General features: G+C 41.2%; 1 protein-coding gene across 1 annotated transcript; it reads left to right on the plus strand.

Annotated features, from left to right (window-relative positions):
- The first annotated feature begins 566 nt into the window (after positions 1 to 566).
- Positions 567 to 23,809, plus strand: ATP7A (ATPase copper transporting alpha). The gene is made up of 23 exons (XM_010222745.2): positions 567 to 586; positions 6,514 to 6,650; positions 8,495 to 8,972; positions 9,455 to 10,171; positions 11,360 to 11,566; positions 12,655 to 12,818; positions 13,019 to 13,180; positions 13,596 to 13,672; positions 13,853 to 14,078; positions 14,466 to 14,699; positions 15,146 to 15,237; positions 15,640 to 15,767; positions 15,961 to 16,115; positions 16,431 to 16,565; positions 17,384 to 17,578; positions 17,771 to 17,953; positions 18,279 to 18,492; positions 19,146 to 19,292; positions 19,729 to 19,871; positions 20,212 to 20,415; positions 21,051 to 21,168; positions 21,679 to 21,781; positions 22,620 to 23,809. Exons 2-23 carry the CDS (start codon positions 6,543 to 6,545, stop codon positions 22,894 to 22,896), a joined length of 4,467 nt encoding a protein of 1,488 aa, XP_010221047.2. The 5' UTR covers positions 567 to 586; positions 6,514 to 6,542; the 3' UTR covers positions 22,897 to 23,809.
- The last annotated feature ends 1,919 nt before the right edge of the window (positions 23,810 to 25,728 follow it).

Here is a 25,728-nt window from a genome sequence, read left to right on the forward strand (position 1 = left end):
TGCTTTTCAAATTACAAAGTGCATGATTTAGCTTGAGGTGTCAGTTTATTCCAGAATGATATTTTTTTCCTTCTAAGTCATGCTATGATTAGCATGATTTCTCTCTGAGCTCTTGAGAATTGCATAGACCTGTATCTTTCCATTACCAGATGCTGATTAAAATCTGAATCCCCCCAATTCTTAGATGCCTCAAAGAAAGAGGCTGTTTCTCAGCAGGGCCCTTCCCCACAGTCCAGAGAAACCTGCGTTCCCTAATTAAAGCGCTGACGTACACGGCAGTAGGAGCTGGACGTGTCTCCTGCGCAGACTTCAAAGCCGTGGGTCACTGAGAGTCCTTGAAGAGCTGGCTATGGAGCCGCTGTGTTGGTAAGAGCCGCGTTGCCGCCGCCTCATCGCAAAGACTCGTTAGCTCATTAGCAGCAATTAGCACCGCTCCCCTGCGGACCACAGCGCGGGGGGGGCTGTCACATGACCGTCGCGGCGCTCTCGGTCACGTGCGCGCCAGCCACGTCACGTGAGCGGGGCGGAGCTGCGGGGCGGGGCCTTGGGATGGCGCCTGCAGCGGATGCGGCCGCCGGGCCCTGCGGTGGGTACGAGGCGGCTGGTGCGGGGCGGCGGGGAGGGCCCGGGCGGCTCTCGGGGCGGCAGCGAGGTGGGGGAGCGCCCCCGCCCTCCTGGCGGCTTCTCACGGAGCGAAGTGGCCCTTGAGAACGAGACTCTGCCACCAAAAGTGCGGCGGGGCAGCGGGCGGGGGACAGGCTTGTCCTGGGCTTCCTCCAAAACTCTCGGAAAGGGGCAAGTTTCGGTGCCCGCCGCCTTGAGGTAAAGCCTCGCGGAGAGGCGCGGGGGAAGCTCTGCTGCCCCGCGGCAGCCGCGCGTCCGCGCTGCGGGCACTGTGCGTAACTCGCGTTTCTTCACCGAAGCCCCCGGAATCCTTCCGCGCGGTCGCCACAGTCTGCGCTTCTAGGCTGAAACTCGCCGCGCCGCAGCCGCGAAGGCAAACGGGCCAGGAGGCGATCCTGTGTTTGGCCGTGAGAAGCCAGGGAGGCGTCTGAGGGAGATGCTGTGTGAGCAAAGCGCGCCTTGGTCAGGGGGCAGTAATTACGGCTGATTGTGTTTAATTGTAGGGAAAGAAATGAACCTTTCTTCCCCCTTGCCAGGTGGGGAAGCCTGGGTTAGCGTAAGGTGTCGTTTACAGGTTTTATTCTCGTGTCCTATGGAGAATGTGCCAGGAGTTGTCCTGCCCTGTGTTTTGAGCCTAAGCTGGAGAGTGGGGAGCCCCAAGGACCTCAGTGCACTCGGATGACAGAGAGGCGTCTAAATTACACGCCATTCCCAATGCTTGCCGCAATTGTTTGCGGGGTGCATGTTCTCCAAAGAGTTGCCCTAAGGATAGGATTGAGGATTTGATAGGATTTTTTTTCCAAGTATTATCCGGCACTTGCTAGGACCGAAGCAGAATGTTTTCAGTCTGTACTTTTTTTTTTTTTTTTCCCTCTCTCTCTCCTCATCCAGCTTTACCAGAACTGAAATCCCTCCAAGCAGTTTCTATAAGCTGCTGACCAAGCAGGACTCCTTAAACTCTTGAGCAACGTGAGTTGCGGCCCAGCCTCGCGGCGCTGTCCATCTGATACAGGCCTGCAGTTTCCCCCCAAGATTAGGCCTCCTTTGTCTGGTCATATTTTTCAAATACTTTTTTTTTTTTTTTTTTTCGTAGTTGAAGATAATGAAACCCTGTTTTCTTATATCAGGGCAGATCTCCTGTAACCCCTTCTTCAGTAGTGCTCCAAGCCATCAGTGAGATAATCCACCTTTGTCTTTTTACGCTACCCTTTGATTTTTTTCATGTGTCTCTGCATGCTTTTAAGGACAGGTACCATTTTTCCGCTTAATATAATTAGTGACTTGTCTTTCTGCTGCCATTAAGTAAATAAAGTTATGAAGCAGGACTCTGCCATTTAGAAATTTAATCAAGTCTGCAGATATAAAGACTGGAGTTGAATCTGGATCTGTGTGGTTTTTGGCTAGGCTTGCTAGTTTGCAGTTTCAAGATGCTATGTATAGAAATCTTCATTGAAAACTGGTAAGTCCCCGCTTTGAGAAGCACACGATGTTTGTGTCTGTTACGTATTCTTAGTGATCCCCGAACAGATGCTGGGCAGTTTTATGGTGTATGTTTGTCATGCAGAGGTGCTTGGATTAGTGCAGGCACTAGAAGCACTAAAACATCTTTTTTTTTTTTTTTTTTTCCCCTCTGGAATAACACAGAAATCGATGGTTGTACAAGTGCCATAGCTTCCGTTTCACATGACCCATTTCTTCTCATGGTTTGAGATTGAGTGACTTAATTTTGACTTCATCAAACCTTAGTTATCTTGCTTCAGATGTTTTTACTTGCAGAGACTGTTGTTAGCACACCCAAAAAACTGGTTTAGAGATGTGAATCTGGGTTTCTCTGTCATGCTGTCCTTGATGACTGTTTACTTTTTCCTCATGTAGAAATTATTGTTGAAAGTAGAAATTCTTTGTGCTATCTCATTCGTTTAGAAGCCCTGACTTTCTAAAGCAGGTAACATATTGAATTTTGACTTGTACACAGCCCAAGCATTAAGCCTCAAACTGTGCTTGCAAGACCGTATGAAGATTTAGTCTATTTAGAAATGAACTCTGGATTTTGATTCTCTTGTAATGCGCTCGTATGCGTCATCGCTGCTCGCTCAGTGCTGCTGCTCCAGACACTATCTCTGCTACTGCAGAGGCTGATCCTTTGGAGGGCTCTGCTGCTTCCATTGATGGTGTCAATGTACAAAGAAGGAAGTATTGCTGGTTTGTGTTCTGCAAAACACAGGTGAAAGGATAATGGCAGGGTAAGAAATGAAATGGGAGTTTCTAGAGAAGACAAAGAGGAGCTAATGTGCTCTTCTGGAGTTTGCTCAGAGTCACTGTTCTCCCTGACATGAAGCTGCTCTAATGTTACTGCAAGATAACAGTAATAGCCCTAAGCTTTTTGGCTTCTTGTGCTCTAAATACAGAGCTGTTAAACAGGATGGGGGAATAGCTCCACAAGTCCTGAAGTTGTTTACGTACTGATGATCTACCCACTTCTGCAAAACATCCAGCCATTTCTGTCTTCAAAATTCTGGTTATGGTGAAATGGACAAGTAGCAGTGAGGTTTTGTATATGGAGCTATATTTTGATTTTGAAAATTATTATTATTCTCTGAAGCAATGCATGATCTATAATTTAGTTAGCAAATTATTTTAAATAACTTTGAACTGTATATTATTTATTAGCAGTCTTTTTATTGTTGATGATAAGGATCTACAGAGTTTGCATATAAAATCTATTTCTCTGGAGAGTTTTTCAGATGTTACAGAAGACTTTTGTTTATTTATTGTTTCAGCTGTATCCTGCCAGAGCCTTAACTGCGAGGTCACCTTCAGAGCTAACGCCTGTCACTAGGTATCTGTGTGTGTATATGTATATATGTAATTTGTTATGGGTGGCAGGAGCACAGGAACAGGAAGTTCTAAGTTCAGACCATTGCTCCAGCATTCCCAGACTGCTGCACAGCCTCAGGTGGATCATTTGACTTCTGCATCTGGGCCTCCTTCTTGTAAACTTGGTAAAATATTAACACATATAGGAGAACTGGGGTTATATTGTCAATACTGTACATCACTTTTGTGTGTCTAGTGATAATTTATTGGTATAACAAGTGTTTTCTCAGACTTCACTGGTGATTTCTTTTGTTGTTAATGATGTTGGGGGATATCTTGAACAAAAATATTTGTCTTGTAGTTTCAGGCAGGATATTTCTACAGGACAGTATTTTTTTTATTATAGGTAGAATATTATAAACAACCCACAATATAGAACAGTGGAATGCTATTACAGATATAAGCTTTTAAGTTAAACCTGAATCACTATTCTGGTAATTGAGTGGATTGGAAAGGGTACGTCTATTATTATTCTCTCTATACATTAACCTTGTACTCTCAGAAAACAAGATCTCAAAGTACCAAGAACGCAGGAAATGCAGAAAACTTGCATTCAGAAATCTCAGCAAGCCTGCTCAAAAGTTTACAGGAAAACTTAAATAGATTATGAATGTAACTGTTCAATGTCAATAACATGATGTAGCTGCCTTGAAGAGTCAGTGCTGCTTACAAATGGTGCACCTCTTTTAAAAAAAACTTAGAAGTGTAATACAAAATTTTAACTTGTGAAACTGCAAATGAAATCCTTGTTTTGCTGGGTTGCCTCTTTCCTGTAGAGGGTGATAATGATGAATAAATCTTCTATGTCCAATATTTTTTTTCCCCAATGAAAAGCTCAAGAACAAAAAGAAGAGAGTTTTCTTCCACAGAAGTTCTGAGACAGAAGTTCAGAAGTCAGTTATGGTGCTTTGAGACTTTGCAAGGCGGGGGAAAATATACACACACATACACAATTTCTTTTTCTCTTATGCCTCTTTGTTTTGCTGATTTGCAAGCCCTTCCAGGAAAGGATTTTCTTTACTGTGTTCTCAGGGCCCAAAGCCACAGGATCCTCATCAGTCAGTCCTGAGAGAACAGTCTTTGAATTACCTAAACAAACAAAACCCCCTTGGTTTTGGCAGTGGAACAATTGATGCTTGCTTGCTTTTGATTTATTATTTACATCAAACAAATCCTTGATGGTGTATTCTTTAAAGGTCAGATGCACTTGAAATAGCATCTGCTATCAAGCATGAAATAATGAGATTTTAACATGACTTAAGGGATTCTCAATTATGGCTATTAAATTATTCTTTCTTCCACTTCTGCAAATACCATCCATCATAACTGAAGTCACTTTACAAACCTTATGTAGTTTTGTTAGGCCACTAAAAAGGAATAGCTCTGAGTGCTTTTCTCTTTCCTTTTCAGTGGGAAAACTTGAAGTGATATTTTTTAAAAAAAGAAGGAACTGATCATATGTAAAATGAGCAGCAAGCAGGCAAAGAAACAAGTTGAATAGTGGAGGAAATGTTTTTCACTGTGACATCAAGCTGTAATAACATCAGATGGGGGAGAAACAGAGTGTTTACACTGTTATTTATACATATATCATCACGTCTGCTTTTTCGATGGGCAGGTAGACATTCAGCAACCGTGTTGCTGGCTATTACAACGTTGTGATGCTGATGTACCGTAATACACACGGTGCTGCTGTTGGCTTGGTGCGTGGCCTGCAGAAAAGGCAGTTTCAAAGCTGTATCCTCGCTGGTTTTAGCTAGTGGCTCTGGTTGTGCCACGGTCGCGGCTGGGCTGGCCCTGCTGCCGCCGCAGCCGCCGGCGTCCCGGGCAGCTCGTTATTTTACACAGCAGCTCACTTAGCGTCGGTTTTTGGTGAGGTTTTCACTGTAAGTCAAAGGGTTTTACTGCCCTTACTTCTTTTTAAGCATCAGTGTTTAATTCTTATAAGTTTAATGTTTATAATTTTTATAATTTTTTTATAAGTGAGGTAAACCTGAAGATGGAATGTAATTCCAGTATTCACAAACTTCTGTGGTTTTCTAGCATGTTTCAGTGCCGAGAAATGAAACTTTCAGAACATCTGTAACTGGAAGCAGTTCTGAAATCTGAGAAGAGCAAACTGATATTATTAAACATTGCTAATGCTTACTGTAATTTAATTTTCTCTAAATAAATCCCCAGGGTAACAAACCAGTTAAGCGCATGCTTAAATTTAGTTGCTCACTTGGTCATCTGTATTTTTTGCTGCTTTCTCTGCAGTCAAACATTAGATAGGTTACTGTGACTTCTTTTTCTTCTTCCCTGTTCAGTAACTTCTCATCCTTTGGAAAAGGAATACAAATTTTTGAAGACTGAAAAAACACCTGGATGTTTCTTCTTTTACATTTTTAGTCCTTCTATTATCTAACAATTTAAGCTTTGTATCCCCCCCTTTCCGCCTTCTCCCCACCAAACCTTTGCATTAGCCATTCTTTCTGCAAATTAATTTCACTTTAGGTTCAGCAATTTTTTCTAGGTTTGCTTTTACAAGCAGCAGTAAATGTGCCAGTCTTTAGCAGAACAGAAGTTAGAATTTTCTGAATGGGGTACAGAAGAAGCTTGATATATTTCTTAGGATTAATGTCACTATCGCTCCTTAATACATAAGGATAATAAATAAGAGATACAAATGTGGAAAAAACACGATCACCTTTTAGGTTCCTGTACTTTGTGTCATCCTGTATCATGAGCAGTCCCACAATGGGGTTGTCTTACTTCTTTGCTCTTTTCTCCCTGTAGCTTGAGGTCACGCTCACCAGTCACCAGTGGGCTTGCTATGTGCAATTAAATTATCTTGCTTGTGTTAAGCACAAATTATAAATGTCTGAATATTATTTTTCTATGAAAATAGCTAGAAGTAAGTAGCTGAAGTCCTCTCCCATCTTACCTTTGCCCAATGTGAGGCCTTGATCAGATTTTTGATGCCTATATCTAAAGGGGAAAGTCTTAATGAATTCTTTTTTTGCCCCTCAGTGATGTGAAGACCTGAGTAGGATTTGACAATGGAGGCCAGATCGGTTGCCCTCATTGTGGAGGGAATGACATGCAATTCCTGCGTCGAGACCATCGAACAACACGTCGGGAAAATCAGTGGTGTCCACAGCATCCAAGTAAGTGACATGACCATTTCTTACCAAGCATTGCTCATATGTGAGAAGCCAAGGGAGGGAAATAAATGGAAGGAATATATTCCGTATCTTCCCGGAACACTGATGTTAGAGGTACGTTGGTGTCTTTCTAATGCTTATAAGCAGGAAAAAAACCCCACAAATGTTTCTTTTACTGAAGTGGGAGCTAGGTTATTGTAGTTATTCTTCTTGGATTATTTTTGGTTTATTATTTCACAATACTGAATTAATTATGAGGGGGGAGAGGGGAAAAGGTTAAAAAAAGAAGGGGGGAGAAGCAGAACTCCTAAGATTTACACCAATGAAGAAAGCAATTGGTCCTCATGAATTAAACTCAATAAATGTCAGAATTTTGGCCTCGTACAGCCCCCCAAGCCTTTTCTTTCAGACTGACAGCACGGATGTTACTTGCACACTCAATAGCATTTGTGTTCCTGACATGTGTCAGTCTCATGCGACAGGATGAGGTTTTCTTTGTTTGTCTGTGGGAAGTGCCAAGTATCTTGCATACAGGTTTTAGAGTAAGTACTTTATTTCAAAGCTGAATAATATTTGTAGAACTGCTTTTGGCAAGCAAATATACTACAAAAACAGCCTAAGTAAAACAGGAGTATAATAAGCTTCAAGAGATCATATTTGGTAATCATCATTATACCATTAGAGCTTCAATTTAACCAAACGATTTGTTTTCAGGAATCATCTTTGAGGATATTAAAACAAGTTTTTGTTTGGTGATTTATTTATTTATTTATTTATTTGAATTAGATGACTCAGAGGCAAGCTTTGGCTGCCTAATGCAGACACAGAGCTGCATGTAGGTTATTTGCCTCCAACTGCAATGAAACCAATAAATGTCTGTGTTACTGATTCTGCAAGGGCACCTAATTGGCACTAAAGGGAAGAAAGGTGGTTCTTAAAATTATTTAGCTGATGTAATTGAATCATGACTGTGGTCTCTGGATTGTATCTTTGCCCACGGGAAAGATAAAATTGAATGATAATGTGTTGGCCCTCTGGCAGGCATTGATTCTCCCTTTTGGAAATTGCAATAATTATGTTTAATTATATCATCAGTTGGTACAAATATCCTCAATTTATTTTCCATCTGATGTGAAAGGTTAGTGTCAAATCAGGAATGCTGTGGATCACCAAAATGTACAGAGAGAAATAACTTTTTTAATGTTTGTCATGTATCTAATTTTAAAAGTGTTTTTTATTTTGTGCGTTTTCGTGCGCTTTATTCCTCGTAGCAGGACAGCAGCCTGTGATATTGTCCTTGCTGCTGCAGCACGCTGTAGCCTTCTGCTCTGTCCGTTCCGCACCAAGAGCGCCTCGGTTTACTGCCATGTGAGCTCTTCTCCCCCACCTCCCCAGACCCTGAGGTCTCTGGAACGGTTGGACTTGTGTCATTAGCGATCCAACCTGGGGGATTTTTCAGAGAACTTTTTCCTCCATTCTGGTAGCCCAAGAAAGCTAATAATGATGGTCAAACTGTACAAAGGATTCGTGTTTTTTGTTTTATTTTCTTCCTTCCTTGTGGGTTGTTTCCCTTTTGAAATTGAATTACACTGACTAAGCCAATTTAGGAGTGTTCAGCTTTGGAAGTTTCATTATTTGCTATGAATTTCATTAGCTGCTGTCAGGATGTCGAAAGTAAGTGGCAGGACCACTTGTTTTTAGAAACGGTTTCAGAATCCTTTACAGTCTCCTCTGTCTAGCCATGTTGTTGCACAGAAAAATGGATCTTTTATCAGGTTCCCATCTCTTAATGCTGAGTTTGCTAACTAAACTTTCTGATATATTTTTTTTCTTTTTAATCTTTCAAGGTATCTCTAGAGGAAAAGAACGCAGCCATTATTTATGACTCCAAACTACAAACTCCAGGAACTCTCCAGGAGGCAATAAAAGACATGGGATTTGATGCTACATTAGCCGATTCAACCCCTCAACCTGTTTTACTTGACACAATTTTTCTTACTATTCCTCCTGAGTCGCCCCTAACATCTAAACAGATCCGTAGTACACTCCTGACAAACAAAGGTGTTGTGGATGTCAAAGTGTCCTCTGACCAAAAAACTGCTGTGGTGACTTTCATTTCCTCCGTGATAAATAGTAAGCAGATTATCCAAATGGTCCCAGGGGTAGATTTAGGAATTTCGGCACCGGAGGTGGCTCCTGGCACGGGCGACGCTGCCGCGAGCAGCGCGGTGCTGCGCCTCAGGGTGGAGGGCATGACCTGCCACTCCTGCACCAGCACCATCGAGGGCAAGGTCGGCAAGGTGCAAGGAATCCAGCGCATTAAAGGTAGGACTCAGCTTATTGTCACATCACTTAGAGTTGACTCTGCTGTCCCCGGACAGCTCTGTGTCACCAGATGTCTTTCCTCTGGACTGTGCTAAATACTAATATTTTCTGTTCAGTTAAAAACTGTTAATATTGACATATATTTCCTTTTGTCTAAAAGGTCTGGATAAAATTGCCTGTACAAATAACTTTAACGAACATAATGCCACAGACCTTTGGGAAAAAAAGAAAAAAATAAATTTAGTGAAAGACTTGGTGGTGGGATTGAAAATTGTGGTAAAGGGATTGAAAATTGTTGTAGCTCTAGACAAAAAAAAAAAAACCCTATATTGTTGCGATTTGTAAAACTACTTAAACTTCTTTTGGAGGGCTGGAGTTAATTTTCTGAACGTCTAAAGCATTCTTGGAAAGTTTTGACAAGATGCATTGTTCTTAGGGTGCTGGGCAATAATGTGCACTTACTTTTATTGTTTCCTCCTTAGTGTCTCTGGACAATCAGGAAGCTGTTATCGTGTATCAGCCTCATGTCATTACAGCAGAAGAAATAAAACACCAAATTGAAGCAGTGGGTTTCACAGCATCTTTCAAAAAGCAGCCCAGACCTCTCAAGCTCAGTGCTCTTAACGTGGAAAGTTTGAAGAACGCTCAAACCAAAGACTCCAAAGCAACACTGAGAGAAAACTCCAAAAATGAGAATGATACAAAGACCGTTGTCTTCCGAATCGATGGCATGCACTGCAATTCATGTGTCCTCAATATTCAGAGCACTATATCAGCACTCCCGTCAGTAACAAATATAGTTGTTTCATTAGAGAAGAAATCTGCTATTATAAACTACAACCCAAACTTGGTTAGTGTAGGTGTACTGCGAAAGGCCATAGAGGCAGTGTCTCCAGAGACTTTTAAAGTCAGCCTTCCTGATGAGGCCGCGGGGGCGTCTCCAGCCAGATCGCTCCCGGGTGCTGTGAAGGATGCGAGCCAGCCCCTTACTCAAGTTGTTGTGATCAACATTGAAGGAATGACTTGTAACTCCTGTGCGCAGTCCATTGAAGGAGTCATATCCCAAAAGGCAGGTGTCAAATCGATACATGTGTCTCTCTCAAATCGTAATGGGACTATAGAATATGACCCTCTACAAACAAGCCCAGAAGACTTGCGATCCTCGATAGAGGATATGGGGTTTGATGCATCTTTATCAGGTAACGACTGATAAACTCTTTAAATCAAACAGTGACATCCTTTTAAGTTTAATGAAACTTTGAAGTTCATGTGTAGAACTTCATGCTAGCCAAGAGAAGTTTATCTTCACTAGCAGTGCAGTGGTCACTTTACATAATGTAATACATTACATTAAAGATGGTTGAAATGCCTGGCAATATAAATATGTTGCTCTACTGATGTTCAAATGGTGTTCCACTTGGCAAATATTTTGCCGTTTTCTGATATTCACAGAATGAATACGGGTAATAGGTAGAGCTTTGCTGAGAATACTGCAGATTATTCTGCTAAAATTTCTTCTTTTTTATTAAAGACACTGTTTTTGTGGAGTAAATGGTAAAGTGGTGTTTAAGCAGACACAGGCATGAACAAAGAGCAGCAGCAATTTGAGGAGTGTGAGCATCACTTAAGCCTAATGCTTGCCGTGATGACTGGTACAGTATGAGGAATTAACATAGTGGAAATACCTGACTAAACAGAAGAAAAGTAGACTTAGGAAGAAAATACAAACAAATATCTTTTTGTTCTGTATTTTCACTTGTAAGTGAAGCTTCCCAAAGCAGCCTTGAGAGTCCAATTAATTTTGGAAAAATAGAGTACGAGAGCTATTTTGGGTCAATCACTAAAGGAATGAATGAGCTCACCTGTTTTGACTAAAGTCAAATCTCATTGCATTCCTTTCATGCATCCCCTGCATAAACATAGCTTCTCCTGAATTGCTGTAAGAAGCAGCTGTCTGGCTTAAGAGCCCTTTTCTAAAGTTGCAAACATTGAATTTGCTGGCAAGCCATGAATTTGATACTGTTTGCATCAGGTAAAGTCAAGAAAACTGTGTGTGTGAAACTAAGTTTGCAGTGCCAAGGTTTAGTCTGCAGCCTCATGTCTTGCAGGACAGGGGTAGTACAACATGACAGAGATACAGTGGGGCGGAGGGGCAGAATTCAAAATAGTAACAGTACACTTGGGTAGAAGGTTTATTAGTGGCCTAACCCTTATTAAGAGTAAGCAAAAGAAAAGACGACCTACAAATGTGGATGAATCTGCTTGACAGGGCACGTACAATTACCATGCTTTGGTCTGAAAAGCTACACCAACATGCACTTCTGTCTTTTATAATACCAGTTGGTAGCTCATTGCAACAGCTCCTTATAGTGTCATCTTTTCTCCAGCAAAGACAGAACTCCCCGTGGTCAGAACTCGGCCTTTGCCTGAAGTGAAGCTGGAACCTCACAAAGCAGAGGCTGTTTCCAAAGTGTCTGCGCTCCATGGTGCTGAACGAGAGACGAAGGCTGTGTCCAAGTGCTATGTCCAAGTCACAGGCATGACATGTGCTTCGTGCGTAGCAAACATTGAGAGGAATTTGAGACGGGAAGATGGTAAGATATATGTCAGCAGGATCTGTTAAAGTTTTCAGCATTGTTTTTAAAGAAGCCATCCAGTTTTGGTACAGTATTTTAAAATGGTAGGTTAGCCAAAAGGAGGAGTGCCATTGCGGGGTGATTTGAACATAGTCTGCTCCTAGTTGGGTCATAGCATGAAAAGGGAACATGGTTCTTGCTGCTTTGATGACTTGCTGGCTGGAGACTGCCCTTGCAAAAGCTGGAATTGGGACACTTTTGAAGAGAAGGTAGATACTGAGTCCGGGTCATCTTGAAACTGAAGTGAACTTTCATTATATGAGTGACATGTCCAGGTCTGCCTTAAAGACAGAAGTGTCTCTGTCTGGGTTAGAAAGCAGTTAGAGAAGGGCAGTGTTAGCATGGATTTGAGACATATAAGTTAAATTAGCTCTACAAGTCAGGACAATTATGTCTATCTGTTGTTGGCATAATGGTTATATTTGCAGAAACAAATTGTTGCATGGCTGTGATGTAATGAAGAGTGGTTAATATAGACTGTGTTTAATTACTGTAACGAGGAGGGATATATTCTAAAGTTAAGCTGAAATGGTAGTTTCTTTCCTGTTAAAAGCTTTTCATTCTTTCTCTTTTGCTTAATGTATATGGTAGGATTGCACATTTGGTTACCCTTTCTCATACATGTTCATTCAAGTTCTTTCTTGAAGGAAAGCTTTTTAGAAATGCTATATGTGGATTAACAATATGTTTATGTGCTTTAGAGTTCCTTTTAAGAAAATCTCTATTTTGTTTGCAATTAGACAGTTAAAAGCATGCAGCTCATTTTGCCTCTGTGGAGTAATACTTTGGTTTCTGTTATCTTCACACAAACACTTAAATTCTCTTGGTCCAGTTATGCCAAGTGCTTTTTCTTCAGTCTGGTGTCTCTCTCACCTGCACTGTTATGATGTTTTTGGTATTTCTTCCCCAAATAAGTCTAAGTTTCTCTTTCTGTGCACAATATGATAGGTTTTTCAATTGCAATGCAATGGCACAATTTATTTCTTACCATAGAGATGGTGTTTTTCTTAGACTGAGCAGAAATACTTGCATATTTTGTCTTCTAGGAATACATTCAATACTTGTGGCCCTAATGGCAGGGAAGGCAGAAGTGAGGTATAATCCTGCTATCATACACCCCTCCACTATTGCGGAGCTTATTCGGGAGCTGGGATTTGGAGCTACAGTTATGGAAAATTGTGATGAAGGGGATGGAATTCTGGAACTTGTGGTAAGCTGCTGATTTAAAAACAGCCCCCGCTCTCTTTACTACTTATCTACTGAACATGCTTGTATAAATGTGCCCTTCCCAAAATGTCTACCATGGGGAGTCAGTAACTCAGGACAGTCAAAAGCATTCTTTCCTCTTAATCAGTGTACTCACTGAGTAATTTGTGGGTTTGATAACAGGAGAAAACCTTTATTTTACAGGTGAGAGGAATGACTTGTGCTTCTTGTGTGCATAAAATAGAATCCACCCTCATGAAGACTAATGGAGTGTTATACTGCTCGGTGGCTCTTGCAACTAATAAAGCACACATTAAATATGATCCTGAACTTGTAGGTCCTCGAGATATCATACAAATGATAAAGGTAAGTTTCATGAGGACACAAAAGTCTCATCGTGCTTCTAGAAGTTACGTATCCCAGAACTGAAAAGCCCTGAATTTGAGCCAGTTATACAAGGGAAGACTATCAAAAGAAAAGTCCATCTCTCATCTCAATAAGTTGCTTGGTGTTATCCATCAGTCTGTATAGCTCTGTGCCTCTGGAAGAACCATTTCAAGAAACACATTTTAGAATAGCATTTTGTTGTTCTGGAAAAGCTTATTGAAAAGCTCCCTTTTTGCTCATCTTTTGCAGAGCAAGAAAGGCAATCATCTTAGAAAAGTTAATGAAATAAAGCAAATGCATGGATAATCCCCCAGTAATCTGTGCATAACTACAGAAGAGTACAAAGTGTCTTTGAAAATTGACTGTTTCTTCTTACTCTGCTTTTTTTCCCTAGGATTTGGGTTTCACTACATCCTTAGTCAAAAAAGATAGATCTGCTAGTCATTTAGACCACAAACAGGAAATAAGACAGTAAGTATTTCTGAACATATTTAAATTCTATATAGACATTCCCCTTCTTGATATTTTTCTTTTTAATCAATGATGAATTTTGTGCAAACCAGCAAAGCTGTTGTAGAGTTTGTTAGTTAGTGTTATCCATCATTTGACTGCAAAAAGAATTTTTTTTTTTTTTTCACCCTTAATCCCCAGGTGGAGGAGGTCGTTCCTTGTGAGTCTGTTTTTCTGTATCCCTGTCATGGGGCTGATGATTTACATGATGATTATGGACAGTCAGCTTGCAGATGCTCACACACATCACAACATGAGCGCTGAGGAAATGGAAACCCTTCATTCCTCCATGTTCCTGGAACGTCAGCTCCTACCAGGATTATCTGTTATGAATTTTCTGTCGTTTTTGCTCTGTGTCCCTGTACAGGTAAGCAGCCATATGACAACCTCTGGTGTGCTGGGGTTGGACATTCAAAGTGAAGGGCAATGAGGAAATGGAATTTGACACGAAACTTTAATTATGCTGATAGAAAATGCATTTGAGGTTGTTGGAGCAGATCAGTCAGTGTGTGGGCGCTGCATGGCCAGAGGCAGCTTTCCTGGTTGGGCACTGGAAGGAGCTGGCAGCGCAGGGTGGGATGAGTGGAGGGGGACACAGCGATGGGGAGTGTAGCCAAGGAGAGAGCTGGGACTCTCATCAGGAAGTGGTGGAGATGTCAACCACCAGGAACGGGTGTTGGCACCTTATGGAAGTGTCGTCTCCATGCGTTACAAGCACACGTGTAAAATGGAACTGGTGCTGCTGTTGTTGCAGATGTTTGGAGGCTGGCACTTCTATATTCAAGCGTACAAAGCAGTGAAGCACAAAACTGCAAACATGGACGTGCTCATTGTTTTGGCAACTTCCATTGCCTTCGTCTACTCGTTCGTTATCCTTCTAGTTGCGATGGCCGAGAAAGCCAAAGTAAACCCTGTGACTTTCTTTGACACACCTCCCATGCTCTTCGTGTTCATCTCCTTGGGCCGGTGGCTAGAGCATGTTGCAAAGGTAAGGAAAATAAAAGGACTCGTGTGTTGGGCAGGAGAGGAAGAGCATGGTGGGGTGATTGGTGTTTCAGACAGGTCGCCCAAGTTATCATGAAGGGCTGAAGTTTTTTTTTAGCAGTTCAACAGGTGCAGTAAAACCAAATCCTCTCAGGAAACACATGTTGTTTTGACATCTTTACTGGATGGAAAACATCGTATCTACAAGTTGCAAGTTTCTCTTTGAGTATCACTTCAGAATGTTGCTTACCTTAAAATAATTCGAGGAACTTTTATCATTTTTTTCTAATCATTTTTGTTAAAATATCTATTAAAACTCAAATAATATGAAATGACTAAGTCTGATTGCAGGAAGCATTTATTAAAAGAGTAAATCATAAAATATACAGCTGGCATTTACAAACAATTTTTAATAGGATCATTAGAAAAATATGAAAATTATTATTCTAGGGTAAAACATCAGAGGCACTCGCAAGACTTATTTCATTACAAGCTACCGAAGCAACTATTGTTACCTTGGGCCCTGATAACATTCTCTTAAGGTATCTTACTTCGTCATTTGTTTCTTCTGTTGTTTCTTTTTGATATGCTCAGTTCAGATTTATTTTACCATTCTATAGAGTTGCGAAGTAAACTTCAAAATTGCTCCAAAGCTGCTTGCAAGTTTACTAATTGTCAGTGTTAAAAACAAAATAACTATTCAGATTTTATTGACACCTTACTATCTCTTCCTGTGATTAAAAATAATGAATTTTCTCAGAAAGTAAAACAGATAAAAACTAGTGCTCTAAAAACAACTTTTTTTTCCCCCATTAATTTCTGTATACTTGAATACTTTAACGGCCTGAACTAATGTTTCTGCTTTGTGTAATATCAACAACTGCTTTTTGCCTGGGTAAACTTAGTTCATAGTGTCTTAGTAAAAAGATTCTCCATCGTTCTAGTGAAGAGCAAGTTGATGTTGAACTGGTTCAGCGGGGTGATGTTGTCAAAGTGACTCCAGGAGGCAAGTTCCCTGTGGATGGCCGTGTCATTGAAGGGCACTCTATGGTAGATGAATCCCTCATCACAGGTGAGCATTTACTTTTTATAAGTTGAAAAATGTTTTTTTGCAATTAAATGAATTTGAGGAAGAGAAGTTGAAATTGTTTGATATTCTCCTACTCTTTGAATTGCGTTGGATTGAATTGGAGTTGACAAATATTAGGGGAAAAAAAAGAAGTTGCCAGAAACATTCTTCAGTGTCTGTTGCTGATCTTTTTCAGGTGAAGCGATGCCTGTGACTAAGAAGCCTGGCAATACAGTAATTGCAGGTTCCATTAATCAGAATGGGTCACTGCTGATCTCGGCAACCCACGTGGGAGCTGATACAACTCTATCCCAAATTGTCAAGCTTGTGGAGGAGGCCCAAACATCAAAGGTAGAGTAGGTTCCGTTTAAGCAGTTGGGGTTTGTCTTGCCACGTAGACCTCAGTGCACCAACACACCTGGAAGGGCTTCTCAGTTGCTTAGATTGAATTGCAGTTACATAGCAAAGCATCTGGCTCAGTGAGGATTTTTGTTGTGCTTCGCTGCTCCAAATCTCACTGTCTTACTAGAAATACCTGATTATAATCAGAAAGTACAGTATGCCAAATGTCCTGAAAAACAGAAACTGTGATAGTATCTGTGTCCAAAGGCCTGGAAAGGAATAAGTATAATATTGCTAAAGCCGACATCTGTTTCTTCTTCCTAGGCTCCTATCCAGAAATTTGCGGACAAGCTTAGTGGCTATTTTGTTCCTTTTATTGTGGTTGTCTCTGTGGTTACTCTTTTTGCCTGGATTATTATTGGATTCATTGATTTTGAAATAGTAGAAAAATACTTCCTGGTAAGTATGTCCCCTTAAACAACTCAAATATTTCAAAAGTAATTAGCCTAGGAGTCTAATAGACTGCAACAGTTCTATTTCTGGATTGTTCTTGCAGGCAGTTGATGAATATATATGCATATCATATATATGTATTTATCTATATTTATGCTATAGTGCTCTTTTGACCTTTTTATGTAAAGAAATCTGCAGTAATTAATCATAGCTCCTGAAATTAGTTGAAATGCAGTTTAGATTGTCAACCTTGAAACTTCCCAATTCTCATTGCTTCCTCTTGGGGTAAAGCAGTCCCTTGTGCTACAAGCCTCAGTTTTGCATCTAGTTTTGTTAGTGGAGTACAGAGCCCTGTTTAAATTCACCTTTAAAATTAATGGAATTCCCCTTCTTTTCAGATCTCAAGAGCAGAGGCAGATCTTGACTTGTGTCCTGGGGTTGTTTAAATTGTAGGTTTCTTAGTGGGCTGCTCTACTGGCTACAATCTGTTATTTTTAAGGTTTTTGTATTGCCTGTCATTTTTATTGCATATATTGTTGTTAGAGTATCTTTTATTACGCTACAACTTAAAAGAATTATAGCTTGTTGTCTTTAAGAAAAGATGCTATAAGTAAAATAAACTGTGAGTATAGGCTGTTCAGAATTTCTAGAATTGGTTATTTCATCATGGAGATTAGTTTTTGGCATAACTTTCTTTTGCTTTATTTTTCAATATGTTAAGACTTACCTTGAGTGTTTGAGAGTCTTCACATGAAATACAGCCGTGGTCACAGGGCTGCTGTCGTTGCTGGGTATCTCTAACTAGCAGGGGTTTCTGCCGCCAGGGCTACAACCAGAGTATTTCCACGGCGGAGGTGGTGATCCGCTTCGCGTTCCAGGCCTCCATCACCGTGCTGTGCATCGCGTGTCCCTGCTCGCTGGGGCTGGCCACCCCCACGGCGGTGATGGTGGGCACTGGAGTAGGAGCTCAGAACGGCATCCTCATCAAAGGCGGGGAGCCGCTGGAGATGGCCCACAAGGTGAGAGACATGGTGGGTTCTGCACAAGACCTCTGCAGGCTGCTGCCAGGGGCAGCTTGCTAGCTCCTGCCTCAGAAGGTCGCTGGCTGTTTGCAAGCGGAATGGTAGAAAGTTTGGTTAAAAGTGGAGCTTTCTTCAAAACTATGTGTTAAAACTGTGGTCACTGACTGAAGTCCTCCTGTTGTGCTGCAGGTCAAGGTGGTTGTATTTGACAAAACGGGGACGATTACTCACGGGACGCCAGAAGTCATGCAGGTGAAGTTCCTGGTGGAGAGTAACCGAATACCACGTAATAAAATGCTGGCAGTTTTGGGGACTGCCGAAAGTAGCAGCGAACACCCTCTTGGCGTGGCAATAACAAAATACTGCAAAAAGGTAAAGTACTTCTTAACCAGAAAAAAGAATTTGTATTAAGGAAGAACCCTCTCCTTCTGTGCTTTTGTATTATTTGTGAATAATCCTGGATCACTTAGAAAGCAATTGAAATACTTGCTCAGAAAGCTGAAAAGTAGGAAACTATATAGATTATTTGATATCGTATTAGCTGCATTGGTTGCTTAAACTTATGTTTTGATGAGTGGATATTTCTTCTGTTACTCTTAGAGGCTTGTTTTGACAACCATTTATTGAGTGTGTTTTGTAAATCCAGCATGCCTGTATACGTTTAAAAATTATCTGAATTGGCTTCCTTTGTCTTCAGGAATTGGACTCAGAAACTCTTGGGACATGTACAGATTTCCAGGTAGTTCCAGGCTGTGGCATTAGCTGTAAAGTCACCAATATTGAACCATTACTCTACCGGAAGAAAAAAATGATAGAAGAAAATAATATTAAAAATGTGATACTTGTGAAAATTGAGGAAAGCCCCAAAGAATCAACACAGCCTGCTTTGATCATTGATGCTGACCTAACAAGTAAGCCAACCCGGGCTTATAGAACAACGTGGATAGCAACACAAATGTTGATTTGTGTGTCTTATTCAGGACCCTTAACAATGAGGTTGATATTTTCCTTCCTGGGAAACAGAGCTTACATCAAGGCCCCCATAAAATACAGTTGCTCTTTAGTTTATTTCATGCTCTTACATTGCTTGGGATGTAAGGACAAAAGCATTCCATTGGTGCACATACACATTAAATATCAAGCTATAAAAATCACCTAGGTATCATCTCTCACTGCTCTCTTTACATTTGCTTTGGCCCAAGTTACCATTTATGGAACAAAAATGACCATGTGTGTTTGCAGAACTGACTGGTTTTCAGTCAAAGAGCAGCTCTTTATTAGCTCTCTTTAACTCCTTTAAAAGGTATTTCTGAGCCACTGCGAAAGGGGCTTTGTCCTGTGCTTTCCCTATTCTAGTGGTTCTTGGTTAATTGAAGTGGAAACCCTCTATTATTGAAGAATTATCAATGACTTTTCTGTTGCCTGAAGAGGTGGGACAGAAAGATAGTGAACCTTTATTGTTTAGATTTTGTATAGGGGTATTCCCCTGGGAGAACCAGACTAGGATTAGCTGGAGGAAGCTTTCTGGTTATCCGTATGATGGTAGAATTGTATTTTCTTGCAGCTACTTCAACAGCTCAGAAATACTCTGTTCTCATTGGGAACCGGGAATGGATGACCAGAAATGGCCTTCTTGTTAAAAGCGAAATAGATAAAGCCATGATCGAGCATGAGCGGAGAGGTCGCACAGCAGTCCTGGCAGCTATTGATGGTGAGTTCTTTGCTGTCCTCCCAATCAGAGGCCAATCAGAGGCCAATTTGTGCCATTTTAAACAGAAAGCTATGAGACATTTGATGCCTTAGTAGTTAAACCTGAGGTGGAATAACAGAGACCATTAGTTGAAGTTTTGTAACGCTCCCAAATGAGGAAGGCTTCTTCCTGCTTTGCTCAGTTGTTAGGAGGGTTGGACTTAATGCAAAGACTTCAAGAAGTGTAAAAAGAAAGGAAAATGAGGATTTATTGTTAGATAATCCACTCTTGGTGTTGCCTTGAACTAAACATGCCCTGATGACAGTACCCATTCTGTATTTCATTGCCCCACAAAATTGTGTCCATGTTATTGTTTCTGGAATTGGTCTTGCTGAAAATAAAGTTTGTTTTTCCCCTTAGAATGATAAAAGGTCTTGCACGTGTTTTGTTCCTTTAGGAGTGCTTTGTGGCTTGGTAGCTATTGCGGATACCGTGAAACCAGAAGCTGAGCTGGCTGTGTACACTTTGAAGAACATGGGATTAGAAGTTGTCCTAATGACTGGTGATAACAGCAAAACAGCAAGATCTATTGCCTCTCAGGTAAGCTGTTTTGAATGTTTTTGGGTCTGGATGTTGCTGCAGTCAATTTTCAAGAAGACGGACACTGTCCTGTTGAAGTGCCTTGTGGCTGATGCCAAGCTGGCATGCTAATGGCAACGAACTTGGAATAAGAGCCTAAGCCTTTTTGTTTGGAAGCAGCATCAACTTTGAATCGAGAGCTATTTTGTTTTCCATTGAGTTTAGTCTTTGGTTCATGAGTGACATCATGGGTTTCAACTTTGAGTCATATTATTATCCAATAACACTTGAAGGTGTTTGCTCTAAGCAAATTAAGACGCAGAAGCTTTGATAGCTTGTTTTGTGCTTTCTCTATCCCTAGGTTGGCATCACCAAAGTGTTTGCAGAGGTTCTTCCATCCCACAAAGTAGCCAAAGTGAAGCAACTGCAAGATGAAGGAAAACGAGTGGCCATGGTTGGAGATGGCATCAATGACTCCCCAGCTCTTGCTATGGCCAACGTGGGAATTGCTATTGGTAAAGGCACTGATGTAGCCATTGAGGCAGCTGATGTGGTTCTGATTAAGGTAAGAAATAAGGATGCTTGGTCAAAGGGAAATGGCAGGGCAGTAGGCAGCTAAGGGTGTCCTTAGTGATTCAGGCCAGTGCTGGAGTGATGGCCACTGCCTCCATGGACCAGGAAAACTGGAGCAGGGAAGACATAGTTACTACTGCTAAATATGAAGACAAACACTGCTTTATGAAGACAACCTTGCCCACCTCTTTCTGACTGTTTGGAATATAGCTCCAACTATATTGTTCAGATAGTTTGGAAATAAATTTTTGAGAATGGGCAGAAGAGGGGGAATAAGCAACCTGACCTTTGGCAAATGCAAGTTATTTTACAGCAGTATATTGGATTGCTTCCTCAGTTATACATTGCAAGAATACCCCAACAAAAAAGTCGTAGTAAATTTTCTAGAGCTGTACCAGGTGGAGCTGTGTATTTTCTTAGGGTATTATGGTGACATGTGCAATCTGTAATGTAAAGTTGAAGCTTGTTTTGGGGCTGTATTACAGGCAAAGTAGAGCAGCCTACAGTATACTTCCTACGTTAAGTCCAATGTATGGCAGTTGGCTTTAAAACAGGAATAGGATGACACTGCATGCATGGATGCCTTTATTTCTGTTTGATTTCTCCCATAAATGTACTAACTTGCAGGACGATTTGATGGATGTTGTGGCAAGTATAGATTTATCCAGGAAGACTGTCAAAAGGATCCGCATCAACTTTGTCTTTGCTCTAATTTATAACCTTATTGGAATTCCCATAGCTGCGGGTATGTGAATATTTCTCCATGATAACAAGATTATGCCTTGAGTAAAAGATTGCAGTGGTTTACTATTGTATGGAATAATATGTATTTTCTGTATTTCTGTTGGACAGTGCATGCAGAGTGCCATGGTGTAGCTGTGAGCTGTCTTCTCCCCACAGTGCAGTTATGAGGGATGTGTTTATCATGTCCTCATAACTTGGGGATAGCTTGTTTACTGAATGAGCCAGAAAACGCATAGCCTAGATGCTGTGAATAAATGGTTTCTTGCAAGGCACATCTATCTCATAACTGTATAATAAATTACATATTGTATTCCTCTGCACGTTTTAGCTGAGATAGATAAAGGTTTATGTATTAATTATTTTTTATTTAATAGTAAATTAAAAGTATATTAATGAGATCACATGAATTGTCTAAATGTTAGATAGCATGTGTTTCTCCACAAGCCCCCGGGTTTGTTTGGGAGGCGTGCTGTGTTCCTGCTCTGAACCCAGGGCCCTTCTCTCTTTCAAGGGGTCTTTCTGCCCATCGGTTTGGTTTTGCAGCCCTGGATGGGATCTGCAGCGATGGCTGCCTCCTCTGTTTCTGTTGTGCTCTCTTCTCTGCTGTTGAAGACGTGAGTATGAGCAGTTCTGTATGGCTGCTGTTTGCTTTTGAAGCTCAGATCTCTGCCTTTAAATAGCAGAAAAGGAGGGTAGGGCTGTACCAGATTTTGCAGCTTTTGGAAAAGCCGCTTGGGTGAGTCCTTGTTTTAAGACGGGATGATACTTGCTTTTGGTTTTGGTTTTGCATGAGAGGGAGTAGTGAGATGGTCTAAGACAATTTGGACAGTGCTATTTTAAAAGTGTAGTTTCTAACATGAAGAGAAATACACAAAATGGGAAGGTGTTCGGAATGCCGAAGTCCTTAATGCCTGGGGTGTATTTCTGTGAAGTCTGTCCAGAGCATTGCTGACCTCTGAGGCAAGGCAGCGGCAAACACCCCCCGTCTGGCACTTAGGATTATTGCAACAAGGAAGCTGCTGCATTTGTCCTGCCGCTGATCCCCAGCCCGCCGTGGGGAGCAGGGTAGTGCGGGGCCGGGCGAGGTGTTTCGCTGCCGAACTGACGCGCTGCAGGTTTTGCAGGACGCTGGGTGGAACTGGCGACACGCCGGCTGCTCTGCAGCTGTGTCTGGCCAGGGTGCTCTGGAGACGTGCAGCAACTGCTGGAGCAGTTAAATCCTGAAGGATACCTGTCTGCTTCGCTTTGCTTGTTCTGTGTCCTGGCCAAAAAGCACAGAATTAGCTTCTGATTATACAGTAGTCTTGAGCAAGATGCAACTTTCAACACTCCATCATGGGTCATTTATAACTCTGCTGATTGTGCACAATTATAGTGCTTGGAAGACAGTTTCTTCCCATGTTTCAGGAACTCTTCCTGAGCTGTATTGTGTTCTTATTTTTCCTTCCCTAGGTACAAGAAGCCAAGTTCTGAGAAACTTGAGTTCCAGGCCCGTGGGCAAATAAGACACAAGAGTCCATCACAAATTAGTGTCCACATTGGAATAGATGAAACTGGATCAGGCTCTCCTAAACTGAGCTTAATGGATCGAATCATCAACTACAGCAGAGCCTCTATAAATTCTCTCTTCTCAGACAAGCGTTCAGTGAACAGCATCGTTCTTAATGAACCAGACAAACACTCACTTCTGGTGGGAGATTTTGGAGAAGATGATGACACAGCGTTGTGAGAGACTTGGGAGGGGAAAAAAAGGAAAGGGAAAGAAACAGGGGGGAAAAAATGAACAGCTGTCTGGAAGTCTGCACGGGCACTGATCATTTTTGGAGGTCTGGATTTACAGATTTTTTTCTGCCTTTCTGGGGTTTAATCTCTCATCTGTACAGATGTTTCATTTTTAATGTCAAAGATGAGTTTATTTGCAGTGACCTTCCAGTATTTTTTTTAAACTAGGCTTAAAGAAAAAGGGGCAATGGCTGCTAATGCTTGCAAGCAAAGCTGTGTTACCACTCCATGGAGCTTGTAGTACTGCATTTTTTGGCAAAATACCAAAATGCAATTAAGGAAACTAAGGAACCAGAAACTCATTTCCCAGGCTTGTACTGGGATTCTTTGCACAGTCAGGTTTAAAATTTATACATTGCTGTATTCGTAAAATACTGAAAGTTCTGTGTCTGCAGGTAGATGTGCCTTACTTGAAAACTTCCAGGATCATTGTTATTTTCAGACCCTTTTACCAGAAATGGCTCCTCTCTCATTCTGTAATCATCTGGTTCCAGCCTTCCACACTCCTCACTTCCAAAGCTCTCATCGGGATTCCTGCTAGGCAGAAATGGCTGAGTTGGTCTGGATTTGCCTCGTAACGCCATATTCCCATTTAGCTCCATGCATCCTTGTACACTCCTGCTGCTGAAGGTGGAATGGGCAGGGAGGTCTCTTCTTTCCTAACCTCTCCTAAGCTGAAAATTCCTGCCGCATCTGAGTATGCTAAGAATATGATATGCTATTAGCTGAAATGTTGGGCTTTTTGAAAACTAAAAATGCTTAAAGTAGTTAGCACTGGCTACCAGTTTCTAAAAGCATTCCTTAAAGGAATCAAAATAGTTTGGATCAGGGTCACACAAGCTACCTGTGAAACCTCTGCAGTTGGGTATTTGCAGATACCTGACAACATCAAAGGATCCACTATGTCTGTGTTGTATCCAAGAGATGAGTTGCCTGTAAAGATGTGCTGTGCCTCTGTACCAGGAATGCTCCGTAATCCACTCCATAAATCTAAACCTCCTTAGCTTGGGATGCTCAGGTCTAGGCTTTTGTGTTGTAGAACTGACTTCTCAAAACCCAGGTTTTTATCATTAAATCATGAATGTTAAATGTTCTCCATGAGAAATAAAGGTGGTTCATCCACCCTGTAGCTATTTTGAAAACCTAGTTCTGTATGTCCTTTGCTGAGAGAGTTACCTATAGCAGTTAGTAGGTTTAGTAATGTTGAAAAACTGCATAATGAAATAGCATCTATGGTATGAACAGGTAGTTCTTATTTGTTTCCTATTTTAGAGAAGAAATATCCAAATCTGAATGTAATTAAGAGATCTCTGTAATGTTCTGTGTTTTACCTTGGAGAGTGATGTCAATGCATAGATCACATATGTAAAAACTTACAAGTAGATAGCTCTTGTGTTTTGTTAGAGAGCTCCTTGGGAGGATGCAGTATCTGAAAGTAGTGGAGTTGTGCTATGAAACATGGTGTTAGTAATCCAGTGCACTTGTCATAGTGCAGTGAGGAGGGTGACAAGTTGTAAATGTTGCTGCCACTAGTTTAGGAAATGTGTTTCTGGTAATAGTGTTAAGCAAATATACATTTTAAAATCTTCTGATTATTGCTACATGTATCTCTTGTGGTGATAAGAAAAGCTGAGATACACAAGCCATTTCTTAAGGTGTTGCTGTCAACGTTCAGCAAAAAGCTGTTTCTTACAAAGCAGATACCTACCTACCTGCTAGAATATAGTGCAGCGATTGCTCTGAGGCCGTGCAAGCTCTTTCCAGAAGGCTCTAGCTTTCCTCTTCATCCCCACATGCCCTGTGCTGTTCTTGGCCGGGTGCAGCAGGAAATACTCTGTGTTTCCATCTGGATTCTTCTGACAACTTCTTGTCTTAATTATATCATGAAGATGCAGAGCAGATACTAACTGCTTATGGAGGAAGGTGGCCCTGTTGCAGGTGCTGGTTATGGGGAACGTGGCGGGCAAATGATGTCCTGGTCTTAAATTCCTGCTTGGTGCCTGCGGCAGTGAGAAGAACTTGTTAAATTCTTTTCGTATATTATTTTTATGGTACTTAGAAGCCTTAATTGTGTGTAGGTTGGATGCTTACAGTAGGAATGATGGTTCTATCTCCAACGCTTTGCCAATATAAAAGCCTCTTTCAAAGGTTTTCTCTGTGTGAATATGAAACTCAACATTTGATCCAGGTATAGCAGAATAAGAGCCGCTTTTGAAGCAGCGCTGGGCACCCTGGTTGGGTGCAGAGATGGTGGTAGGGAACAATGTGGCTGAGAGGGAATGTAGGGATAACAGGAGAGCTCCCAGGCCTGGGCACAGGAGCAAACTTGGGAAGAGAACAAGAGAACTTGGGAAGAGCAAGAGAACAGCCCGAGTGCAGAGCTCTGAAAACTGCCTGTCATCCCCTGCCCTCGGTGAGAGCGTAACACTGACTTACCGAATGTTACTCTGAGATGAAAATATTTTATAAGGTGCTTTAAGTCAAAAGAACCAAAACACTTTTCAGTCTGAATGTAGAGTGCAAGTGAAATGTGAGGCAAATGTTTCCCCAAATGTGCATGTTCTAATATGTAAATATTTTATTCCTGTTGGAGGCAACTTGCAATCAGGAATTTAAAGTGTCTTTAAAAACTTGGAAGTATGCAGTTACAAATGAATTTATGTATTACTAGTGTGTCTATTTTATTATTTTCTATGACTAGCTATTTATAAAAAATGCCTTTATTTAAAAATGAAACAAAGTGCATATGCTTAAAGCTTTAAAAATCACTTTTTGAATT

This window comes from Tinamus guttatus, unplaced genomic scaffold, assembly GCF_059628265.1.
Source record: "Tinamus guttatus ecotype Peru unplaced genomic scaffold, ASM5962826v1 Tinamus_guttatus_pri_ptg000287l, whole genome shotgun sequence".
Taxonomy (NCBI): domain Eukaryota; kingdom Metazoa; phylum Chordata; class Aves; order Tinamiformes; family Tinamidae; genus Tinamus; species Tinamus guttatus.

Coding starts and splice junctions, on each gene's coding strand:
- ATP7A (XM_010222745.2), top strand. CDS start 6,543: ATGGAGGCCAGATCGGTTGCCCTCATTGTGGAGGGAATGACATGCAAT. Junction 10,172..11,359: donor GTTTGATGCATCTTTATCAG/GTAACGACTGAT, acceptor TCTTTTCTCCAG/CAAAGACAGAACTCCCCGTG. Junction 19,293..19,728: donor AGTCCTGGCAGCTATTGATG/GTGAGTTCTTTG, acceptor TTGTTCCTTTAG/GAGTGCTTTGTGGCTTGGTA.